Source organism: Mixophyes fleayi, chromosome 8 (genome assembly GCF_038048845.1).
Source record: "Mixophyes fleayi isolate aMixFle1 chromosome 8, aMixFle1.hap1, whole genome shotgun sequence".
In the NCBI taxonomy this organism is placed as follows: Eukaryota; Metazoa; Chordata; class Amphibia; order Anura; family Limnodynastidae; genus Mixophyes; species Mixophyes fleayi.
The window spans coordinates 83425835-83444083 of NC_134409.1; the positions used below are offsets into that span (position 1 = coordinate 83425835).

The following is an 18249-nucleotide window of genomic DNA, read 5'->3' on the forward strand; positions in this document are numbered from 1 at the left end:
ACTTCACATGTATACCCAGTCTAGATGTAAATAATGCTTAGATGGAACAGCTTATCTGAGAAGGCCTTTCCAAACTGGAACATGGAGATCCGTGTCCTTGATGTCCATGGACAACATGAACTATTCCCGTTCCATGCTGTTGATGACTTAACGTAAAGACTCCAGCTTGAACCTGCCAACCTCAAGTGCAAGTTTAGGGATGTCAAGTTCAGAATAGGTCGGAAGGAGCTGTCCAGCTTCCGGACCAGAAAGAGGGGTTTAAAGTAAAATCCCAATTTATTTTTTTTTCAGCACAGAAACAATGACCCTTGCAAAATGAGGGGCTGAATGGCCTCTCGTAGAGCCAGGCGCTTTGCCCTGCTTTCTGGAAGACCCATGGTGAAGTGGTGTTAGGGAAGGGATGCCTGGAGATCTATTATGTATCCCAATCTGATGATGCCTCTTACCCAGTAAAAGTAAAATAAAAAAAACTGCACTGCATAAAACACAATACAAGTATAGGGCTATTGATTTATCTGCCCTTTAATCCAAGCTTCAATTTTGTTACCACATACTAGAATACCATCAAAGCTATTGTTATATTTGTCAATACAAATTTTCATTATAGTGTCTTACCATTATGTTCTGTTTCTCCATCTTCCTGTTCTTCATCCTCATCCCCCTCCTCCTTAGCATAGTAGGAACCCCACTCTGGCATGATTTCAGATGTCTGAAAGGAACACGTAAACTATAACTTTACTGACCAGATAGACAAAGCTGACCATACATTCTTTGCTAGAGTAAAAAAAAAACTAACCCTAGCATTATTAATATAATTAAGATGAGGACAACGCATTCATAGCTATGTGGTTACTATAACCACTATATATATATTAAATATTTCTATATTTTAATCTGTTTATTACAGTGAATAAAACATGTACAAACAGTATGCATTAACATACACAGAATTGTCATGGGTAATGTCAAAAGTAAGTAGTAAGATAAGCCAAGATAACAGCAATAAAGTATAAACAATATTCACTCCAAGATGTGCTACAATGTCAGTGCACCTCTTTTTTTTTATCTTTCAATAACCGCAAACAGATCCAAAGGATCCATATAATGGCTGTTATGAGGGCAGTAGTAATGATGGATGCAATTGCCTTTACCTCTGCAGTTTACTACCATAGCAGTTCAGTGAAGGAACGATCTAAGAACAATTGATGGGTGGTAGTTAAAAGTAATTTCTCCCTCCCACTAGTCAATACATTTATGATCTTTTCTGCTGTGAACCATCATATTGAATGCCAAGAAGTTCTTCTCGTGGTCTTTAAACGGTGAAATGGTTTGTAGTGTGAAAAAAAAAAAAGAGAAATTCCAAGTTTTTAAGTAAGGAGGTAAGCAAGTGCTGGTCACTAGGTATCAAAACACAAATTGTCAACGTTCAGGACGTTGACTGTTATATTACAATACAAAACGCTATATTACAATACAATAAGTCCCTAGGGCGGAAGGTGCAAACTGATTCTTGGTATCAGAAATACCAATAAGTAATGTAACCATTTTTTTATTTATCTAATTCCAGGTTCACTTAGTAACTAGAACAACATCCTATAAAAAAAACTAAACAATTACAAAGTGAGATTGTCAAAAAACTTTGTTACCAGCAAATGTGTCTCATCGCAATTGCTTGCATGAATCCAAGCCATTCACAGGTTGAACCCGCTTACAGTTCCTATGAAAACTCTGTGATTATGTACTTTTGCAATTTAGTTCAACAATCCAGTTCTCACTCAGAGTAATATATATACTACCTGGTGTCACGAGAGCCAGATAATGGGAATGGTCTTGATCTCTGCTCGAGTGACAGCTTACTCCCAGAGAGGTGAGGAGTCTAACGGAGGAGAGGTGTTCACCAGGGATTTCCGCAAGGAAATATGGTCTTAGCTGCTCTCAATCACAGGTCGTGGTCCTCTAGAGGGCGCAGAGCAGATAATGCGCAGAACCACCAACTAGCTGTTAGGCAGAATAGAAATAGTAGTGAAGAGATGAACCGCAGAGAGCTGGAGCACTGAGGTCCACACAGTTGTATAACTCTGGAACAGGATCAATGATGAGCAATGCTCTACGGTGTATTAAAGTAATTTTATCGTTTTCAAATAAGCATTGCCCAATCAATTGTATGTGTTTCCAAAGCACAAAGTGATTTATTTTAGCAGATGTAAATAGTCAACAATTCAATACATTATTATATTATGATACAGTACAGTACAGCCAATACCAATAGATAAATACATACCGATGCTATCGCATGCGCTCGCTGCGCAAACCACGGGACCCAGTGGACAGTATATCTGTTTAGAATACTGTATCAGAGTTGACTGAGGGCCAGGGGGAGTGCAGCTATGATTATATACAGTACAGTGTTACATAGTGAACAATAGAGATGACGTAGATTGTTTCTATAGGTCCAGACGTTGGGTGGGTCCAGGGTAAACAGGTCATAGGCTGATTCAATCTAAGGAATCCAAAGGTGGGGGTCGTCTCTCCAGGGGGTCTGCTTTTTTCATAGCCAGCATCATACAAAGGTTTATTCCCGAATATCAATTACTAAAGTATGCAATGTACGATCTCTTCGCCGACTGCACCGGACAGCTGCTGATGAATAGGGCTTCAATATGACACTAGGCATGATACATTCCTATAAACTGAACCTTGAATATCACTGAAGTGTATGTATAATCATTATATATATATATATATATATATATATATATATATATATATATATATATATACATACACACACTACTAATAAACCAAATACTATCTGCTCATAAATTACAGTGTAACGAAACCAATATGAATTATATAAATAACTAAATGTTGTAATGCGAGTGTGTGCGTGCGTATTTTACCGTGCGATCGCACCATGCCACGTGTTACGTGGCGTACAGATCGCAATCGCACGGCAAAACAATATTAAACCAATATACTTTCGTTCATCCAATTATACGACTTCGACATGTGCTAATGCTGGGAAGTGACGAGCTGTACAGGGAATTGCTGAGAAGGGGTGAACAGCACAGGTATTGCTGAGCAGCAATGAGCTGCACAGGAAATGCTGAGTAGCGATGAGCTGCACAGGTAATTGCTGGGAAGCAATGAGCAGCACAGGTAATGCGGAGAAGTGGTGAGCTGCACAGGTAATGCTGAGAAGTGGTGAGCCGCACAGGTAATGGTGAGTAGCGATTAGCTGCACAAGTAATTGCCGAGAAGCAGTCCACAGCACAGGAATTGCTGAGAAGTTGCGAGTTGAACAGGGAATTGCTGAGAAGCGGTGAGCAGCACAGGTATTGCTGAGTAGCGATGAGCTGCACCATCCACAATGTAAGGCACAACAGGAATCAGAGGTGATGCTTCCTATCAGGTTGAGAGACCTGATGATCTGACAACACCCATAAAACGGAGGGTCCTTATAAAGGGAACTGGCTGCAGAAGAACCAATTACTGCGGAGCAGACGTTTTGAAAATTCTCGGGGTAGCGCATGCGCGGACCACTGGGCAAGATGGCGTCCGATGATAGAGGAATGTCAGGCTGAACAGCAGGTAGCGGTAACCAAGGGAAACCAAAACACACAATGAACAACACGGAGTTAACCTGGTGAGATGCGTGATTATTATTATCATTTATTTGTTAGGCGCCACAAGGTATCCGCAGCGCCGCACACAGTACTAACAGTAGACTATACAGGGTGAAACCATACAGAACAATGAACAAACAGTACCAATACTTCAGAAACTCCGGCTAGTCATATGCAGTAAAGACGGAGCGGAAGAACAGGTATGGAGACAGGAGGGGAGGGGGCCCTGCTCTTACGAGCTTACAGCCTAAGGGAGGGTAAACAGACCAGGCACAAGAGGAGCCAGTTGAGGCAAGAGGAGAGAAGGGAGGACGAGCTAAAGGGAGGAGATGGGGGTTAAGTAGATTGTTGGTAGGCTTTGAGGAAGAGGTGGATTTTGAGTGCACGTTTGAAGGAGCACAGAGTAGGAGAGAAACGGATGGAACGAGGGAGGTCGTTCCAGAGAAGGGGGGCTGCACGGGAAAAGTCTTGGATTCTGGAGTGGGAAGAGGTGATAAGAGTAGAGGAGAGGCGGCGGTCGTTGGCCGAGCGCAGGGAGCGGGCAGGAGTGTGAATGGAGAGGAGGTTAGATATAAGGGGCAGTAGCGTTGGAGAGAGCCTTGTAAGTGGTGGTGAGGAGTTTGAAAAGGATTCTGTAGGGGGAGGGGTGATACTTGGGGTCCTCTCCATTTGAGGAATGTTTAACACTCCATAGATTCTTATACTTTTGCAATTCAAATAAGAGATTCAATGTCACAGAAAAGAAATATAGGTACACATAGTAAAAGTTCCACAAGTTTTAATGATGATTAAAGGGGTTAAATTGCAATTACATTATAAACAAATATTAGAAAGCATATCATGTATAGTGTATGTGTTTTAAATCCGGCAACCCAGAAGTTCAGCATTGGTGTTGGACTCTTCTATGGTCTTTCTCTGCTTTTGTTGTTGTTGATTCTTGATATATAATCCTAGTATAGTCCTCCCAGGCCACACAGTATCAACTAGTGCCATATGATTCATATTAAACATGTTTTGTCCTGTAAAATTGAACCTTGTCAAGGGAATAAGTCCATCACCAAAAACCAGGAATCACAGTACCAGACCCACCAGCAGTATACAGTCAATTCTTATCAGTAGCAGCCCCCTAATGATTCCAGTACGTTGCAGTCAAAGACGGGGGGCTGGCAATGTAGTTACAGAGATTGGACAGTAATTAGTTTAAATCCTCTTCCAACTTCAGATGAAACTCCAAAGCATACTTAATATGGCATACTAGAGAAGCAGGCAAACCTTTTATATATTTAAAGTGACAAGAAACAAAAAGGTATAGATGGCCCTGCCCAAAGCAGCTTACAATTTAAGAATTTAAGAGGTACAGAGAACAAGTGATACATAAGATAGCAGAATAAAAATGATTGGTGGGAACGGCGTGGCAATGGAAGAGAGAAGACACACATCTGTAGTGCTTCCTTGAAATTATCATAAAATTCTTTACCATTTACCTATCTTTAGTGGGCAAAGGAGAGCTCTGGTTGATACCAGGACCTGGTTGGTATGTGTATCGAGTTCTACAATACTGTTAGACCCGAGATCTAACTTTGGGCCTTTGATCCCCTCAAGGCTTTCGGTACGGATTGCCTGGACATCTTCAACTGGTGACCTCATCTAACCTTCATTAACAAACGACTGAATCACCCTGGCTTCTAACTGCACCATTGGCTCCATGGGACCAGGCTATTCTTCTCCAGTGCTGCCACCTACTAAGTGTGTGCCTCATATTACTAGAAGTTTTCCACTTGAAAAGGACTTAATCTGTACTGGGGTCCCCTAAATTTCAGAACATTTCAAACATCAGTGGCTAATCTATTGTAAAATGTACCCCACACTTTGTAATTTATAGCCCTGTTATTAAGAGTCATATGTAAGGTTCCCTTTGGACCTGACCACCAAAACAGGCAACTCTCAAGACACTACACACTGCCCCGGAAAAAACCCCTACACCTTAGGTTCCCAAAGTGTGCGCCGTAGCTCCCAGGGGTGCCGTGGCCAGGAGAAAAAATACACACAAAAAAAACACTTACCAATTCGGCAGAGCCCGGGACCCAGCACCCTCCTCCCTTCTCACTGAATGTCAGGCGTGAGGTCAGTGAGTTAGCTGTAAATTATTCTTTAACAGAAATATAATTGAAAAAAAAATAAATATAAAAATATTTATTCCCTTGGATTTATGTGTATTGTTTTTGCATACAACTAAATAAGTATTTCTGTCCTGGCCAAAATACTTATTACGTTTTTTTGACCCAGCTACTTATAAAACAGGACTGCTCGGTAATTATTTTGAAGGAGTGCCTTGAAAAAATTATGGCGACACTGAGGGTGCTGCGAACTGCAAAAGTTTGGGAACCACTGCCCTACACAGTTCACACTAAACAACACAGAGGCTACTAGTCTGCATAATAAAAGAGTTTCTAAGCTGAGGCTGTAATAGAAGGCTTAGCAGCAACACCTAATGGCAGAATTCTTTAACAGCTGTCACACTGCGCTTTCTACATTAGCTATGCAAGTATCCATCATAATGCAAATACAGTTCTAGAAGCAAAAATGGCACTACAATATAGGTCACATCAAGAATCGCTGACAACTGCTGTCTCTCCCCCACCTTTGCCTCAGATGGTGCTCAAGGACACATCAGATGCTTTATATGCTCTAGCCTCCATTCAAGTTATTAAGGTTGAACTAATAAATTAGCTTCCAAAAAACCTATGATGCAAAATTGCAATATTGACTAAAAGAACTGCATCCAAAACAAAGTGGACTCTAACACCAAAATCTAAAAGGAGGCAACTCAAGAAATAAAATATTTACATAGAGAGCTTGAATTCTCAAGGTCCAAAATGTACCTGAGTCAATAGACAACTATCAACTTAAGGAATACCTCAGCCTTTTATTTCAATCCATTATCCCCAGACTCTCAGATCAGAGTGTTTAAAATGAAAGGGCACAAATTACATTATGCTGAAAATCAAGAGAATCTGAAATCATCCAGAGATATAATGCTCAAACTTTTCCTTGAAAACTAAGGACAGAATTACAAATGCTTGCAAGAACCCGCCTTTTATCTTTTTCGAGGAGTCCAAGATACAAATCTTTCAGGATCTAGCTTAATCCACAATTCTCACTTCCAGGAGGGTAGAATTGCTACCCACTTGTCCAATCCACCCCTCGACAACGTGGGATCTATGAGAAAAGAGACTGGGTAGTCTCTAACCTCTCCTTATAGTCATACTCAGAACCATATACATTAGTCATCCCAACTACTAAGCCCATTTGGTCTATGTTAAATAGAACAGACCAACCCCCTTTCCCTCCATGGGCTAGAACGCTGTGGTCACTCCTTACTACTTTGTGCCCATCTAACCACTCTTTTTCCTTATCTTTCTACCCTTGTCCCACCCCGTTTAACCACACCCATGTGATCCTTCTGTGTATTTACCTTAAACCTCTCCCCCACTTTGAACTGTAAGGTATAATTTGGAAATCAACTAGTTTCAATAAAAGCAAAGGGTCTCAATACCCACACAAATGATCACTTTTACACAGAACTATTAAAAAAATCTAAATGCTGATTTTGTATTCCTACAGGAAACACATTTTAAAAAAGGCAACCATCCTTCTTTGTTTTGCCATAAATTTCGAACAGCGGCGTATGCCTCCTTTCCTGTCAAGAAGAGTGGAGTAGTTATCATAATTTGCAATTCTGTACCATTTCAACTAGCTTATTCTAAACTGGACCATGATGGCCGCTACATTATTCTGGTGGGTAAGGTAGGACATCACACAATCACACTGGCTAATCTATACACCCACAACTTAGGTAAAGTAGGCTCCGGAAACATACCATCCACAATTCCAGAGCGTTGCTCAAACATATGGCTGAGGCTGGCCTGCTTAACTACTGGAGAGCTTTTAATACCACATCCACAGACTATACTTTAGCTCATATCCCCATAACGCCTACTCCTGAAACAGATATTGTCCCTAATCCCTGGTCCGATCACTCAGTTGTTTGGTGTCAGGCGCCGTGCCTGCATCTCCTCTACGCAACAGGGGCAGACATCTGTCGTTCCAGCCAGGGGCATCCTGTTGCTAGGCAACAGGGACACAGCTTCTCGTCTGTTGCATGCGCAGTAGCGTGTCCCTTTGCTAGGTAACAGGACACTACCCTCCGCATCTGTCAGTGTCATCACTGACCTCCCTACACATTCCTCCCATCAGCATTCAGATGCCTCTATATAAACCCAGCTCTGACACCATTAGGGTGCCAGAATATTAGGTCTTGCTTGTCTCCAGCATTCCTTGTGTTATTCTGTATCCTGGTGTTGCTCCTTGTTATTGACCCGGCTTGTTTCTTGACCATTCTTCTGGATTGTGATTTGTTATTTCTGCTCACCTGGTTTGACCTCGGCTATTCTGACCTCCCTCTCTTGATCACCCTTGGTATTGCGATTCCCGATTGGCTTCACCAGGATTGTATGACTATTCGCACCAATACTACACTGGTAACTGCCCTGGAGAACAGCGACCTGCACACCTCTTGCAACCAAGCCCAAACCTCCGCACCTCCTTGATCAGTTGCGCTAATACCAGTTAGTAGCTCCATCCTATACTCAATCCTGACATTTCAGCTTCGTTTGATCTATTGTGTAATTCATGAGATATTTTGCAGTGTCTTGTCAGAGATCCAGAGAAACAAACACTGAAAGAGCAATTAGATATGTAGGGTGAGAACCAGGATAAGACAGTGTCTTGAAGACCTAGGTATTGTAGTGTTCGTATGAGAAGAGAGTGGTCAATAGTTTCAAAATGCAACAGAGAGATCCCAGAGAATTAGAAGTGAGTAATGGCCTTTATATTTACCAATGATCAAATTGTTGACAACCTTAGTCAACGTAGTCTCTATGGACCTCTGAACAGCCTCTTTGAGGCCCCAGTGACAAAACCTTGGGTATTCCTGTTACGGTTCACACCCCAATATTGCAATACATTTTATAGAAAACTAGCTACAGACATCCTAGCAGTAGCTAAATGCCTATTAGCCAAAAAGTGGGAAAGCTCACTCTCACTGTCTTTCTCTGTACTTAAAAAGCAAATTTGCCATGTAACAGCCATGGAAGTCATAACTTACTATCGCTATGGTAGAGGTCATGCATTTTACCAACTTGTGGCTCCATGGCCGTTTGCAGAGAGGTCTTTTCCTTCCTCCTATTAATTCCTCCCTCTTAGCCCATGCGTGTTGAGAACTTCAACACTAAGATTCCCCTTCAGCTCTGCGATGCTCTCTCTGCTACATAGCCATTACCCTCTAATTATACTATTGTGTGTGTGTTATCAAAGACACCATCCTCCTCTCCTTATTATTCCTGTACCATGCCCCCAATTCCCTTCACCCATTTGAACTCATAAATATTTGGACCTGTTTTTTCTTGTTGCTTTTATTATGCCACCTCAAGTTTTACTTTGGTACATTTGTCCTTATTTTTGCGGTTCTTGATTTACGGCTCCATTGTTCTGCTATGTGTATTTGCAATTTTCGTGACCAACCAAAATAAAATAATTTTATATTACAAAAAAAAAAATAAAAAAATCACTATTCAGGACACCTTGTCTAACGACAAAGCCGTTTGCTTTTTACCCTTGTTCCCTAGGAGACTCAGCCTACACTATCCAGTCAGTCCATTTGGAAGTTTGGGTCAAACTCAATAAGCAATTAAAGTTACTTGGGAGGTTGGTGCATCTGATTTTAACTACATTTTAATGACATCTGAAGCATATAGGGCAGTGTACAACAATGCACACAATGAGGTATCTTTGACAATGGAATGCAGGCTTAAATGTTTTTATTAAAATATGAACCAAAACCTCATTTTTTATTTTGCAAGATACACACAAATATGCAGTGTTAAGGACAAATGCTCACAAAAACTGTCTTTTTCTTACATCTTGCTGCTGTTGAGTTTCTTACCTCTTTAAAAACGGATATGGTAACCAAACCCACATTGCTGCAGCTAATACCTATCAAAGAAATGTTTAACATTGTGTGTAGGGTGATTAAGCAGTAGTACAAGCCAAGTGGTAGAGAGATGTTAACCTGGTCCATTCATCCACAATATATTTATCTGCTTCCTTATTTCATACTGACTTTATTACAAAATTATGTAATATACTCTTTAGCTATCATACATAGCTGAGGTGTAATAGGACCTTAAAACAGTGATCTATTGATCACTAAAAGGAGCAATTTCACTACGGTCACAGCAAGCTGTACGGACCAAAAACATAATAAGCTGTGCTTGTGGCACACCCAGTGTGCAGCGAGTATAAACAGCACGTTACTCATAGTCTTTAATAGATCACTATGCTAAGGTATGCTTTCTCTACACTCATATTCTCATAAATACAGTGCCAGACAATGCACCACTGGAGACATCAACCTTGTCGGGAATACAAGCTCATAGGCTAAATTAATTAATGTACAAGTGTAGCTTTAACTGAACCCAGATTAATTCAGTCAGAAAGCCTTGCTAAATATTGGAGCAGACAAATATCTCGCAGCTGAAGTGGGCTTGGCTGACAACTACATTTAGTGTTCAGACTTATTTTGTCTTTTTGGGAGGACGACGTTTTTCCTCAAACTTCAGTATATAGTACAAGTAAGGTGGTACTAAAAAAAATAAAAAAATACTGAGCCAAAAATCTTATAGAACAGGGACTGCCCTTAAAATTAAGGACAATTGGAAAATATATGACATTCAGGGGCTGGCTGCCAGGCAAATTTTAGCCCAGCTCAGCAGCCTATAGTAAATATTTTAAAGAAAAAAATTGTAGGTAACACATTGCCCCAACCTAAGGTAGTATTGGACCGGTTCAGAGGGCAGGTGCCCTCTAGTCCCTGGTGAGACTAGGGAACACTAGGCCTTTTACTGTACATCCAATGCACCAGTTTTGTTAAATATAACCAGTGACAGGGCCACACCAGGATTAAGCAAAATATGACTCCCACTGTTAAAAAACTGCTAGTACTAACACCAGAGAGACAAAAATAGCTCATCCTTAGGCAACATTAAGTATTAGAGGTAGTCTTTTTACAAAAATTTTAACCCGACCGATTACATCTGGAAGATAATTATCTATTCCCATAATTCACATGGACTATTTTACTGAATTAACTTCGGCTCAGTTAAAGTGGGAGCTGAATATTGGAGCAGACAAGTATCTTCTAACTGAAATAATCATGGTTGACATCACGGGGCTGAAGTTAGCTTCTTAATCGGCCAGCTTCTTAAGCTGGGTACACACTACAGAAATTTCGACCAACTTTTTATGCAGAGCGATTTTACATGCGATCGATGATCCGATCGCTCGGTCCATGGACTGCATACACACTAGCCTTGTTTAGGACGATAAAGGGAAGAGCGGACGTCCCTTTAGCGACTTTTTACAGCCATGTTGTCGTGAGAAATGACTGTAATTTCGTACTCACTGTTGTGGATCGGTCGGAAGTTTATACACAATGCACAGCGGAAACGAGATTGGACCGAAAATATTAAACGGTACGACCAACCAAATGAGGCGATAATCGTCCATTTGGGCAGACTTTCGACCATCGTGTCACTGCACACACTGCACCGACTTTTGAAAGAGCGGTCGTGTGTCGGCTGTTTGAGCCGATTATTGGATGAAAACAGTGTAGTGTGTACCCAGCTTTATTCACTTCTTATTTAGGATCTAGCTTGTTATTCAGAAAACTTTATTTTTAAAAGGATTAAATCAAGTTGGATCTCTGATTTCACATTAGATTAATACTAACGAGATTCCCTTATACAAATTGCAATAGTATTTAGCCTGGCCCAACAAGGTTTTGGGCATAAAATCAAGTGGCAAAGTGGGCACAGATAGCATTCTGAACAAGTAGCTGTAGTTTTGCAAGGGTCGATGTTTTTTCTTAAAAGTTGCAACAAAAAGAAATTCCATATCACTTTGTCCAAAATAGACTATATACAACATCAAAGGGTAAAAAGAACCAAGAGGAACAAAACTTAACATTATAATAACACCCAATTCTACTACAATACCTCCACAAAAAACTACTGCATCACTTCATAAATAAGATCAACTATATACAAAGAAAGATGACATCTCCTAACAGAATACTCTGCATTACAACAAGCCCACCACCAATCTATAATTTCGACACACCCTTTACTGTCAGGAAATAAAAACAAACTTTAAATGTATGTAAACCTTAGATTAAAAAGAAGAGGCTTTCCACAAAATCAAACAGTAAGAGACCAGAATAGATAGCCAAGAACTGAGACTCTGGCAAGGGTTGAGACCTCCCTAAGTGGCAGCTAGGAATCCAGCAGAGTCCTCCCAGCTTGCAGCATCCATCCAGCCCCTGTCCATTTCCCTTATTTTCCAAATCTCATGCAGAATACTATCCACCACCTCACTAGAGTGAAGGATTTTGCCCTTACTGGACACGAACATCGTGCACTCAACGTGTAAAATCTAACAACTGCACTAAGAAACAAGAGCTTAAATCAAACTCCCCATAACATCTGAGTGCTCCATACACACACTCAGTGTTACTAATCCCTGAAAGACATGGCAGCGCTAAAGTGTGGGACACTCCCTTGTGAACCTCTATATTAAAAGGACACCGAAGCAAGAAGTGGTCCATTCTCTTCACCTCCCAATGACATTCCTCCTGTGGACAACAACGATCGACACCCCTATGCTTCAGGTTCCCCTTAACGTAGAGCCTCCTGTGAAACTCAAGCCAAGTGAGATCTCTAAATTTCAGAGGAATACACCTGGAATTCACCAAAAGGAGTGTTTTTCCTCACCTACCCCAATCTGCCATTTTCTGGTCCCCTTCAAACCCTGAACCACATGAGCTGGGAGGTATCAATACTTAAAAAGATTTTTTACAGGACCCCCATCCAACCATGTGTTGAGAAAGGGGTACACCCAAACACGAAAGCCAGCTAGCGACCGAGCAGGAAAGTCCAAAAAGAGACTCCTGAGATGAAGCTTCAAGAAGGCAGTACTAAGGAACAGCATTGGGTTTATCATTTCCAGGCCACCTTCATCCTTCAGTTTGTATGTCACACTCCCCTTGATAAAGTTATCAAGGGGAGATGGGAAAAGAAACCACATGGACGTAGTTTACCCGTAGAATCTCGTTGAGAGAGCACTGCTCCTGTACCTACGGAGGATGCATCCACCTCCAGAATGAATGGACGAGAACAGTCAGGTTGTTGGAGAATGGGAGTCGAGGAAGAGAGATTTTAAGGTAGTAAAGGCCTGAATAGCTTCCACAGACCATACTTTGGCAATCGCAGACTTCCGGGTCAGGCGGTGATAGGTGCCACAAGAGTAGAGTATCCTTTAATAAACTGGCGGTAATAATTGGAGAAGCCTAGGAACCGTTGTGTAGCCTTCAGGCCGGAGGTTTGAGGCCAATCTAGAATGGCTTTTAACTTGGAGGGATCCAGTTGCAATCCTGTGCCAGAAATGATGTAGCCCAAGAAAATAACTTATTTCTGTACAAAGGTACATTTTTCAAGTTTACAATATAAATGTTTTTTTCTGATCCGAGACAGAACCTCCAGGACATGTTTGCGATGTGATACCAAGTCTTGGGAGAAGATGAGGATATCATCTAGGTAGACGACCACAAACTGATACAACAGGTCTTGTAAGAGTTCATTCATAAAACTTTGAAACACAGTGGGAGCATTGCACAACCCAAAGGGTTCCCAGAGGAACCACCTTAGAAAGGCAATGAGAAAAACAATGTTGTCCCCAAGATAAGATATGACCCGAGTGCCAGTCCAGATTAGGGGAATGGAGACGAAGCCACGGTAGTCCAAGGATGACTGGATTAGTAGATCTGTGAAATACGAAGAAGGAGATACTCTCCTGGTGGAGTGCTCCAATCTGAAGAAGAAGAGGAGTGGTGCGTACAAGGACGGATCCTTCAGGAATTCTTCCCCATCGAAGGCTAAAAGAGAGATAGGTTGTTCTAATGCTTGCGTGGAAATGGAGAATTGCCTTACCAAGGCAGCCGAAATGAAATTCCCTGCAGCCCCGGAGTCTAGGAGGGCTGACTGAGAAAAGGTATGACATCCTGACTGTAAAGAAACAGGGATGGTGAGACAATCATTATTATAAAAGGATTGAGGGAGACTGAGAAAGGAGATCCAACGACACAGCTCCCAAACACGTCAGGCCTTGTCATTTCCCACACGCTTGGAACAAGAATTCAGAAGGTGACCGCTCTCTCCACAATATAAACATAACTTGTTACGAAATCTCCTCTCTCTCTCTTCGGCCGATAAGCGGGTCCTTCCCAATTGCATCGGTTCCTCGGGCGGAAGAACAGGTGTTTGGAAGTTGGGAGCTAAACGGATCATATTGCGCCGAGATTGCTCCCTCTCAGAATTACGCTCCTTGAAACGTAAATCAATCTTAACGCAGAGGGAGATGAGATCGTCCAAAGATGCAGGGAGTTCTTGAGACACCAGCTCGTCTTTAAGCCGATCTGAAAGACCCTGCCAGAATGTATCCACAAGAGCCTCATCGTTCCAGCGGAGTTCCGAGGCCATGGTTTTGAAGTGAACCGCATACTGACCCATGGACTGGGTTCCTTGGCGGAGTCGCAATAACCCAGCTGCGGCACTGGAGACCCTTCCTGGCTCGTCGAAAACCTTTCTAAAAGTGGACAAAAAGGTGGAGAAATTATGCAGGATGGGATCATTCCGCTCCCATAACGGGGATGCCCATGCTAAAGCTTGACCAGAGAGCATCGATATCAGATAGGCCACTTTAGCCTTCTCAGAAGGAAAATTCCCCGGCAACAGTTCAAATTGAATGGAGCATTGGTTCAGGAATCCTCTGCAAAGTTTAGGGTCTCCATCAAACTTAGGCGGATTAGGTATCCGCAATTTGGAGGAAGAAGTTGCTGCTGCAGAAGGAGGGTCCGGAGCCGCACTCACTGGTGCAGGAGGTCCGGTGGCCACTAAGGTGTTCTGAACAACGTCCAGCCGGGTAGATAAGCTCTAAAGGAATTTTAAAAATTGCTCTTGGTTCGCCTCCTGTTTGTCCATTTTTCCCACTAAATGCTCCAGTAGATCTTTAGCCGCTGGATCCATGGTCAGAGCAAACTAACAGATTACTGGATACACTACTAATCTTGATTAGCGCTGGCTTACCTGAGGTGCGGAGTCTAACGATCTCCCCGGTAATCACCAAGAACCGCAGCAAGGAGGGATGGGCTTTGCTGCCAGGAATCGCAGGTCGCGGTCCTCAGGTTTGCCCCAAGTTGTAGCACAGCGGAAATAGGAGCAGGATGAGAATGGTCGGACAGGCCGGGTTGGTACACAGGCAGGCAATGCAGACAGAATTAGGAGGCAATCTCGGAGTCAATCAAACCGGGTCGGTACACGGGTCACCAGAACAGATGCGTAGTCAGCTAGCCGGGTTGGTACACAGGAATGGCAGATAAACGTGTAAAGAGAGGAGCGTGAGACAATCCAGGTCAGGAGCACAGGCAATCAGGAAGGTCAGCAAGCCAGGTCGGTACACGGGAGAAACGGAATCCAGAAGGGTCCGCAAGCCGGGTCGGTACACAGGAGGTCAAACACACAGGAAGCAGGAACAAGGAGAACACAGGAATCAGGAGCCAGGAACAGGTAAGTTGCTCTGACACTCCTAAAGTGTCAGAGTGTTGTTTAAATAGGAAGTCCCTGTTTGAATTCCCAGCCCTAGGTTAGGCAGTCATGTGCGGCACTTCCGGGTCCGACGGAGCGGCGGGGGAGCGAGGAAAGGTACGTATCGTTACAGCATGTAAGTCCCCTATTCGACGAGCCGAAGTGATAGCCACCAAAAAGCGCACCTTCAGAGTGATGCATCTAAGAGATATGTCTTGCAGCGGTTCAAAAGGATAGGCTGTTAACGCGTCCAAGACAATATTAAGGTCCCAAGGGGCTAAGAATGGTTTCCGTCTTGGGCGTAACCTCTTCAGTGCTTGAAAAAACTGAGATAAGACCCTGAGGTGCCAGTTTGATATCAAGAAGGATGCTAAGGGCAGATACTTGCACCTTTAATGTAGCAGGTGCTAGTCCTTTAACAAAACCATCTTTGAGAAATTCTAACACATCCGGCACACTGGCAGACACGGAATCCTTCGCCATGTCCCCTGCCAAACAAATACATTTTTTCCAGATTCTGTAATAAATCATAAAGGAATTATTTTTCCTGGCCTGAATTAGAATGTCTATTACTTCATCTGAGACGCCTTTGGATTTCAGTAATTGCCTCTCAATCTCCACGCCATCAAACCAAGGGAGTTTGGATTTGGATGTAGAACTGGACCCTGATGTATGAGGTCTGGCCAGACCGGTAATGACCATGGATGTTCCAGAAAAATCTCCGTGCTACAGCGAACCAGGGACGCCTCAGCCATGCCGGGAGGACCGCTCTCACCTCCAATTTTTCTTTCCTTAATTTCCTGAGTATCTGAGGGATGAGTGGAAAGGGAGGAAACAGGAACCCCAGTTTGAAGTTCCACTGCATTGACAGGGCATCTATACCTAGGGCCCTGATGTCTCTGTGTCGGAAGTAGAAGAGGGGTAGCTTGGCATTGCTTCCTGTGGCCATAAGGTCTATTTCTGTGTTCCAAATCTGCGTTGTACCAGTTGAAAGACTTCTTCGTGCAGCGACCATTCCCCTGGGTGGACTTGGTGTCTGCTTAATAATCTGCCACTACGTTGTCTTTGCCTGCTACGTAATGGGCTGAGAGAGATCTCAGATTCAACTCTACCCACTCCATTAGCACAGTTATTTCTGCAAACATTGGTCTGCTCTTTGTACCACCTTGCTTGTTTATGAAGTCTACCATAGTCCTGTTGTCGGAGAAGACTCGTAGATGCTTGGCTCGTAGATAGGGCTGGAAGTACTGAACCGCACGCCAGACTGCTCTCATCTCCAAGATCTTTCCCTGAAGAATTCTCTCTTCGTCTCGCCAAGTGCCCTGCATGACCATATCTTGCATGTGAGCACCCCAGCCTAGTGAACTGGCATCTGTGGCAAGGACACACCAGTCTGACACCTTGTTTTCTCAGGCCTGGGAGCTGTCACCAACGTAAGGACTCCCTCGTCGACCTTGAGAGGTTGACTTTGGAGTCTAGAGACCCCACTGCGCAAAGAGGTTTGCTCGAAGATCTCTCATATGCCATCTTGCCCACGGGAGGGTTCCTACTGTTGAGGAAAACATTCTTAGGAGATGCAGACATGTTCGTGCGCTGACACACAAGGTTGGATTTGAACTTAGCGCACTAAGGACTGGATTTTGTCCGCCCTCTTTTGAGAGAGGTAGACTTTCACCATACGTGTATTTAATTGCACTCCTAGAAACAAAAGCCATTGTGACGGTATCAGATGGCTTTTTTTCTATATTGACTAACCAACTGGATTAACTGGGTTGTAACTTCCAAGGCTGCTTCTTCTGACTTTGCCGAAATTAGAATATCATCCAGATACGGCCACAAGGTCACTCCTCTTTCCCTGAGTGCCGCTATGAGAACTATAAGGACCTTGGTGAAAGTTCTTGAAGATGTGGAAAGGCCAAACGGAAGGCAAGTAAACTGGAAGTGACGTTCCTTGAATGCAAAATCTCAGAAATTGCTGGTGATGAGATGTGACCGGATTATGGAAATATGCATCTTTTAAGTCTATTGCTATCAGAAAATCTCCTGTTTCTACTGCTTTGAGAATTGTGTTGACAGATTCCATCCGAAAATGTTTTGCTCGCACATAGCAGTTGAGAGCCCTTAAATCTAGCACTGTCCTGAAGGCACCTGATGGTTTCTGGACGAGGAACAGTCTGGAATAGAACCCCATATTTTCCTGACCTGACGGTACTGGTACGATAGCTCTTGTTCTCACCAGGCCTCTTAGACTTTCCTCCAATGCTTGACGTTCATGGAAGACGAGGGACTTCTTCACTGAATAAATTTGTTATCCCTTGGTGACTATCTCCTGGTCCCATTTGTCTTGTGTGGTCTGAATCCAAACTTTTGCAAAGCGTGATAGCCTGCTGCCCACTGGAGTTAGTGGAGACTGGATACGTAGATAGTCATTGGGGTCTTTGTTGTCGTTGTTTCCCCCTTTTCGGTCTGAAGGGCTGTAAGGACTGTCTTGCCATATTATCCTGTTGTCTAGAATATTGTCTCCCTGGCCTATAGGTACAGGCTTCCTAAAACTGCTGCTTTGGAGAATAAGAAAAGAAACATTTCACCTTTCTGTCCTGTGGTAACCGATTAGCATTGCCACTTGCTAGCCTCTGCATTAGATTATCCAGTTTTTAGCCAAACAAGAAACTGCCTTAATATGGAAGTGTTATCAGACGGCTTTTAGATTGATGATCTGCCGCCCACGGACGTAGCCAGAGCGCCCTTCTTGCTACTACTGCCGAAGTCATGCTCCTAGAAGAAAACACAATCGTATCAAATGCAGCTTAACACAAGAAATTAATGCTTTTCTGCATAATCTCTAAGGATTTGAGAAGATACAGTCT

The 18249-nt window shown here is 42.9% G+C and overlaps 1 protein-coding gene across 2 annotated transcripts in view; it reads right to left on the reverse strand.

The window, feature by feature from the left end:
• Positions 1–18249, reverse strand: part of XRCC6 (X-ray repair cross complementing 6) — a 75720-nt gene that overhangs the window by 54415 nt on the left and 3056 nt on the right. Inside the window, exons 2-3 of one of the 2 annotated variants that reach the window (XM_075182804.1) lie at positions 1797–1998; positions 616–709 (exon numbers count right to left, since the gene is read on the reverse strand). In XM_075182804.1, the coding sequence (XP_075038905.1) occupies positions 616–697 (82 nt within the window). In that variant the 5' untranslated portion in view covers positions 698–709; positions 1797–1998. The remainder of the gene's footprint in view (positions 1–615; positions 710–1796; positions 1999–18249) is intronic. The other variant, XM_075182803.1, reaches the window with a different exon arrangement.